The following is a 7811-nucleotide window of genomic DNA, read 5'->3' as shown; positions in this document are numbered from 1 at the left end:
AACTTTTGAGCAATACCTATAGACCCACTACGTACAGAGGATAGGAGTGTACCCAACATCTAGCTTGAGTTAAGTCTATTATTCACCCTAGAGGTTTTTTTTAGCTACCCTGATAAAGTGGATAGACTCTATTCCCCACAGTAGGGCTACTTTTTCGCTGTGAAATTGGGTGGAATTTATTTTTGACTATGACCATTTGACTAGAGTATGGAGCTTTGTCTTAAGGCTTGGATTGATTTTTTTCTCTCACCATTATTTTGTGCCAACTAGTTCTCTTGAAATGAACAAAGAGATCACCAACTTGAGGGTGAGTATAGGAAGATATGATTGAGGTGGATTACCATTTTATACGGGAAGATCCTATCTACTATTTATAGCAATTTGGGCGTTTATGATGTTCACTCACCCCTAGCTTAAGGGGGAGTGTCGAAGATGGGCTCAAACTTACACGACCAAGGAAGGCCTACACGGTGATGGCATGATAGTAAATAAAGAGTCATCTCATAAAGATGACATTGATGAAATTAGTTTAAGTTTTAGAGGTATTATTGTAATATTATAGTCTTATTCATCTATAAATTGAGCCTCAGGGGGAGGGTTAGGATACAAGTCCATAACCTCTTTCTTCTTCCTGTTTTCTCCCCAATATGTTGTCTCTCCTTTTCTCCATGAGCTAATTCCATGGAGTCCTGAAAATCAACACTATGTAAATTAACGAGACCCACTTTAAACTTTTAAGTCTTACATTTTTTCCCTATATATATATATATATATATATATATATATATAGAGAGAGAGAGAGAGAGAGAGAGAGAAGAGGGGGGGGGGGGGGGGGGGGGGGGGGGGGGGGTGGTTGATCCAATAAAAAAAACTATTTGGTGGGATCAGCCTGCGTAGCAGTCATCATAACAATGACACTTGATCAATGTCATATTTGTCAAGTCTCCCTAGAAGTCTACAACTTCGTGTGGAAATTTAGAAACTATCAGCAACCAGACTGACTTTGTAATCTACAAAAGTGCAGCCATGGGTGAGGTGGTGAGTCTAGTACAACTTTGTTAGTAACATCTAAAATGCTAGAGAACCAATTGATGGTAGATCGAGCAAACTGGCGTTTAACGTCTTTGAAATTTATTAGTGATTGTGGATAATGTATGTTTAGTCACCTGTTTATAGTTATAATTTTTTATTTTAATTAATGTTAATTTCTAACTTACCTTCTTAGATATTATATTTCTTAGTTAATTGAAATTTGAATGTGATGAACAATTAGGAATAAATTTCTTCACTTAAACCAAACTTTCTCCATTCATAATTCTAAAATTGAACTAGGAGGAAAGACACAACAGATTCTCCCGGCTATAGGTCAAACCACATGTCAAGGTGAAGCAAGTTGATGAAAAACTTGATTTTGTTTCATCCTAGTTTCCCATTATCTTGTAGACCCATAATCCATTTGAGAAACAAAAAAATTGATGTTCTTAGTTTGTCGGAAAGAATGATTAAGCTGAGACTGAAAAAGTACCATTGCAATCTAGCTTTACTTTATTCCTCCAAGTGGTTCAAATCCCATATTAAGCAGCTAGAGTTGATTGGCATACAACCATAAATTTAGAGAATTTTTGTTTAAAGTCTTTCCATGAATTAACTATTGCTTGTCGATTTGGTGGTCTAGTTGTTTCCACTTGCACAATCTGTCGACCACATATATTTTGTGTTGAATTTTTAGAAAAGAGAAAAGTTCACTAACTTGTTGTAATATGAGTACATGAGCCTGTATTTATCATAGAGGAAAATAGTAGTCCAATTACAATTAAACTACCTTTTTTTCCAATTATACCCAAAGTCTAACACTTAAAGATAAGTCCTAGCATAATTAAACAACTGAATATAAATAGAAGACTAACATAACTAAAACACCTTTTAACAGAAACTCTTCTGTGAGACCTCCTTCCATAATAATTCTAGCTCAATAAGACTTCTTATTATGAGAGTCATGTAAGACTCTTCCATATCTTCTCTTCAACATTTTGAACTTGAATCCTCATTTGAAATTGAATTCAGCCATCTCCTTGTCTTTGGCTCCTCCTACATGCACTAGTCTATGGTTCTCAAATTCATCGAATTAGCAATAAGATCTTCCGAGATTGCACAATAGGTAACTTGGTCATCCAATTCAACTCGATTCTTCTTCTTCCCAAGTCTAGGTACCTCCAAGCTTTTCAAAGTATAGTTGATGTTTTCCTCGGATAAAGGTTGGTTTTAGAAAGATAAAATGCCAGTGTAAGTAACAAGCAACCCATATTTTAGGGTCATGTGAGAGAGGATAGATATATTGAGAGATAGCGAAAGACAAAAATAAAACACAATAAATTGAGAGGGAGAGAAGATTTAAAAGAGAGCAGTGAAGCACATGCAAGAGAAAAGAGAAATAAAAGACAAAAAGTTGATCAGTCTACTCATGGGGGTGGCTCCCAACTCAACAAAGTGGGAGAAAAATACTCAGTGTTGTTTTTAGGACTCTATTACTAGCAGGTCTTCAAGGTTGAGATAACGAAGAGGAGAAGAAGAGAGTAGGAGGAGAAGAGAAAAGGAGGGAGAGAGGACGACTAAGAAAGAGAGGAGATTGCGGTCGAGAGAGAGAGGAGAGTACAAGTGGGGGAGAATTAGGGTTATGGAACTAATCCAAACCCTCCCCCTTAAGCTTTATTTATAGAGGATAAAAGTATCAATATTATAAGTATACCCTTCACCCTAGTAGGGGAGAGGAAGATATAAAAAACATAAGATAATTACAACAATAATACCCAAGCTTGGGTATATCTTCTAACACTTAGTAAACAGAGTAGAACCCGTCCTTAAAAAAAAAAAACTGACTGATACAACATGATTAGGGGCTGATTATAGAAAAAATTCTCCTCAAGCAAACCTACCTATCCTATGTTAGGGGCATACACGTCGATTGTGTTGGCCGTTGGAAAAATTATAACAATGACAAGAGCAATCTCTCTTGAACCAAATTCTCTTTTTTATATTGCTTCTCATGTTTCAATTATAAAGTGGCTACTCATGGGGGTGGCTCTCAACTCAACAAAGTGGAAGAAAAATACTTAGCAAATAGAGTAGAAGTTGTCCTTAAAACAAAACTCGGGACTGATACAATATGATTAGGGATTGATCATAGAAAAGATTCTCCTAATGCAAACCAGCCTATCTTGTGTTAGGGGCTTACACGTTGATTGCCATAAGTTGTTGACTATTGGAAAAATCGTAACAATAACAAGAGAAATCTCTCTTGAATTGAATTCTCTTTTCATACTGCTTCTACTTTGCCTTAGAGCCCCTCGCCCCCATCCTCCTCACATATGAGTATGGTCTCTTCCCTTTGACATCAACCTTCACTGGTTTTTCCACAATATCAAAAAATCCAAAACCCTAAGTTCCAAACAGCCCATATTGTCAAAATTTTGAATTAGAATATGTGTTTATTTGTCAGCAAGCTTTGCTTACTCAAACATCCAAACAATTCATCACATCTGAAATTTAAACTTGAAATGTGTGATAACATATGCAAGTGGTTAATTTCTATAATAGAACTGGATAATTTGATTTTGTCCTTTTGCCATGGGATGGGAAATAATTTTGAGTGATTCAAATTTTTTTGTTTATCATAAGTTCAAAAAAAAAAAAATTGTTTACTAGTTTCTCTCTAACCATTATTTAAGATTTCTATGTTAATCAGGTAATAGGATTATGAAGGAAATATTTGTATTAGAGCATATTTACAGTGGCCAATTAACTATTAAGACCAGTTTGCACTGGATTAGCTCTCGTAACACATAGTTCGTGATTTTCTTGTTTATATTTCTTTCATTGTTGCTTATGCTTGATTGATTACCTGATATATGAGCTTATTGTCAGCTTAGCTATAAAGCATATTACTGGTTTTTTGTATTTTCTGTCTTTTTGAACGTTGAAACATCTTATCATGACTTAAATGTAGTCAAATTGTGCATAATCTCATAAACTTTGTAGAAAGGCGGTTTAGTTTGCATATTCTCATATGCAGTCTATACTATAAAGCTATCGATTCCTAACATTTATGTGCAGGGGCATTTGAAAAGTCTAGGTGCACAACATGTAAACCTTGAAGTCATCTTTAAAGAGATAAAAAGACAAGTGTGTAACTATACCTTATAGGGTCAAATCATTGAATGTAAGTTGACTCCCATGTTGCTTTTAATGATAACAAAACTTAATTAATCTAAGAATTTAAAAAACCAAGTATTTCAAATACTTTACTTTCAAGAGTCATTACATTTCAAAGTCTTAAGCTTCAAAAAGATCAAACCTAATAAAGACCTCAAGCATCATTGAATAACGTCTCTTAAAGAAACACCCATAAGGAAGAAGACAACGAGAAAACTAGAGTTCAAATGTAAAAATCAAATGTTTAAACTCAGTCACAATGTGAGAGAGTGTAGTAGTGTATGATATTAATTGTTAACTTTCATTTATTTCCCTAAATAAAAGCACTAATAGGTTTAACTAATTTTCTTTGAATTTTTTTAAAATTTACAATTTAATTTCCTAGTAAGGCACTAATAGGTTTTTATCTAAAGATTTCTTGGAAATGTATATCCAAGGAAAACAAATATTTTTTAATTTTTCTTGGGATATAAATTTCCAACCACAAACACTAACACCTAAAAGGAAAACTAAGATTTAAGTTAAGAATACTTATACATGTATTTTAAGATGTACATCCCAAAATCTTGTATAGTCCGAATTGGAAGCCGATCATATTTGAAAATTAATCGTTAGACCAATTTCCACATCAAACGAACATATATGAAAGTAGTCTTTCAAGGCACATAAAATACCCATTCTTAATTCAGACCATTGCAGAGTCTTGTGCAATGCATGAATCCAAATAATAATAATAATAATAATAATAATAATAATAAACATATAAAAAAATTTAACAGTGAAATATAATAAGTACATGAAATGTGTGAGTAAAGGTGTAAAAATGAGACAATATGGACGTAGCTTATCCACCGCCTTAAGCTACATGGGCTTTGGTGTGTTGGACGAAAACGCCCATGTCGCGACATGTTAGGAAAGGACGAGAGTGGGCTTCCGCCTTTTCTTCTTCACTTCTTCCCTCCCCCGGAGACGACAAAACTCTCCTCGGCTTGTTTTGAATTTGATAAGCTCGCCGTCCTCCCTTCCCACAAGAGCCTGGGTCGTTTCATGCGTCCGAACCGGACGTGGGATCAGGGATGTCACTATCAATGTGTCATGGCCCGCCGGCCCTCTTACGTTTTGTTTCTTCCTAATCTTAGCTCACATTCAATGGATGGATTCTTGTCAATCCGCTTCTTTTTTCTTTTACTCGTGCAAGGCGACGACCCGGATGGAATTTGGGGTGGGTGGGGTTGGTTGGTTGGGTCCGCACCGCACTTAGCCGTTTCTCTTCTTATCCGCTCAGAAATTCTGATGAAGAGCAGGTCTGTTTGGCTTTACGCCAGGGCTCTGTATTGGTTCGCGGGTCCGGTTCTCGAGAGTACTTTAAAGAGGACCATATGCCGATGCTGCCACCGTCGTCCTTTCCTCTTTTTTTTTTTCCGTTTCATATGTAATAAAAGCAAGAGAAAAAGTGGGTTCACACAAAATCCTGGGTTTATATTTTTAAACCACGCCGGTCCGCTACTTTAATCGGATATCTGAATTCTAATCCAGTTTTCTTTCGGAAATACCCCTAGGGCTAATCTGGTAATCTTGTAATACGTCCAAAGCTGTCCTATTTTAGTAATTTCACTGGGGCGCAAGTGGCCTCTATTTTACCCAACTCCCATGAATTTTTATTCACATCTTGAAACCCAACCACAACAAACACCATCTTCGTCTTCTTCCTAGCTCTCTCTCTCTCTCTCTCTCTCTCTCTCAAATTTCAACCCTTGAAAGCCCTCTGGTTCCGTCCCACAACGCCTCCCTATATAAATTCCATCCTGTAAACCCCCTCCCCAAACCCGAACTTATTGAGAGGGATTCCACGCAGAAAGTAAAGAAAAGAGGAGTAGAACCGAAGAAAGCTACTACAATGCCTTCCACTCCGCCCAAATCCTCCCTCCAACTCCATCGGATCAATAACAGTGCCGTCTGCTGTTTCAAGACGACACAGCCGCCGCCTCCAGCCCCTTCCAAGACCTGCAACCCCCTCTCCACCGCCGCCCACCTCTTGCCTGACTACGTCCTCCGCCTCCACGCCCATTCCGTCGCTTCCAATCAGTGCTGCTCCGCCGTCGTGCAGCACATCGCCGCTCCCGTCGCCACCGTCTGGTCCGTCGTCCGTCGCTTCGATAACCCCCAGGCCTATAAGCATTTCGTTAAGAGCTGCAGCCTTATCACCGGCGACGGCGACGTGGGTACTCTTCGGGAGGTTCGAGTCGTGTCGGGACTGCCAGCTATTTCCAGCACGGAGAGGCTCGAGATCCTTGACGATGAGCGCCATGTTCTTAGCTTCAGTGTCGTCGGCGGCGATCACCGCCTCGCAAATTACCTCTCCGTCACCACCCTCCACCCCTCTTCCGCTGGCAACGGTACCGTTGTCGTGGAGTCCTACGTCGTTGACGTCCCCCAGGGGAATACCCGGGAAGATACCTGTGTCTTCGTGGATACCATCGTTAAGTGCAACCTGCAATCCCTCACACAGATTGCTGAAAATGCGGTCCGATCTCGATAAACCTCTTTTTCTTTTTCCGTCACAAACATCTCTCCTTTTCTTTACCTTCTCCCCCACGATTTATTTAGAAAATTTTCACGGGGAGGTGTCATTCTTTCTCGGTCGCTTCTCTCCTTCACTTCATCTTTTTTGTTTTTTTCTTCTTTCCGTTGGTTTTTCTCATACCAAGCGGCTATGGGTTAGTACAAGAAACACAGTAAACACAGATAGAAAAACAGCATGGGTGACGAAGAGAAAAAAATGGTATGATCTGTTTGTAAATTGGAAGTGCTCCTGAGAGGAAAAGATGACGAATTCCCATCTCTTTTCTCTCATGAACTGCCTAGCTGAGGCGATTACCATCAGCAACAGTTACAGTTTTTCTTTCTTCACTTTTTTTTTTTTTTTCTTTTCTTGTTTAGTTTACTGCTTAGTGGCAATAATAGCTAGAATACATATTGTGAAGGTGTAGTAGCATTAAAAACATAGTTATGTCATTCTGTTAATGGCTACAAATACCTTTTGTAAATGCCCACCATTAGTGTCTGTAATTCTGGTAATTACTTACTGCTATGTGAGTTGCAGAGCCTTTGATTGCTCTTACTGTTATATGAAATTCTGGTTACTCTTTGAGGGACAATGATGCTCTTTCACGGCCAAGAAGACGCGCGAAGGGCTCTCACAATTGATCTCTCTGAAAGAGCCCAGTAAGCGACGAAATAAACAAAACAAAATGGAGGAATTAAAATAGTTTTTATCTGTTGCGTTTCAAAATCAGCGCTTCCGTCAGGAGAGATTTTCGTAATCAACCCACGAGAGTTGAGGAAACCGATTTAATATCATCCTGAAGATTTTCCTAATGCCATTAAAGAAACGCCTTGTCCCTGGGAGTACATACATGGGATGCCTGTTGCAATTTAATACCACTTTAGAAATGGGAATCGGGAGCTGGCTGCAAGCAACTTGGACTTTGATAAAACTCAAGAGGCAACTTGTTTGTTTTATGAATGGGATTGATGGCAAGTTGAGATGCAAGTTGGCCTGGCTGCCTTTAAATGTTCCCATGCTCTTCTATTCATTTTCA

At 38.4% G+C, this 7811-nt stretch overlaps 1 protein-coding gene across 1 annotated transcript; it reads left to right on the top strand.

Moving 5' to 3' along the window:
- The first annotated feature begins 5901 nt into the window (after positions 1-5901).
- Positions 5902-7263, top strand: LOC137941117 (abscisic acid receptor PYL4-like). The gene has a single exon (XM_068786386.1). The coding sequence runs from the start codon at positions 6107-6109 to the stop codon at positions 6746-6748; it is 642 nt and encodes a 213-aa protein (XP_068642487.1). The 5' UTR covers positions 5902-6106; the 3' UTR covers positions 6749-7263.
- Positions 7264-7811: the final 548 nt, after the last annotated feature.

The sequence above is a fragment of the Aristolochia californica genome, unplaced genomic scaffold, assembly GCF_029961685.1.
Source record: "Aristolochia californica isolate CCGP_79_NKW_82.1479 unplaced genomic scaffold, dmAriCali1.0.hap1 SCAF_10, whole genome shotgun sequence".
NCBI lineage: Eukaryota > Viridiplantae > Streptophyta > Magnoliopsida > Piperales > Aristolochiaceae > Aristolochia > Aristolochia californica.
The sequence above is the reverse complement of the archived record's forward strand: the minus strand, read 5'-3'. Positions and strand labels throughout refer to the sequence as shown.

What these genes read in the sequence shown, in the direction of transcription:
- LOC137941117 (XM_068786386.1), top strand. Translation starts at nt 6,107, where the DNA reads ATGCCTTCCACTCCGCCCAAATCCTCCCTCCAACTCCATCGGATCAAT.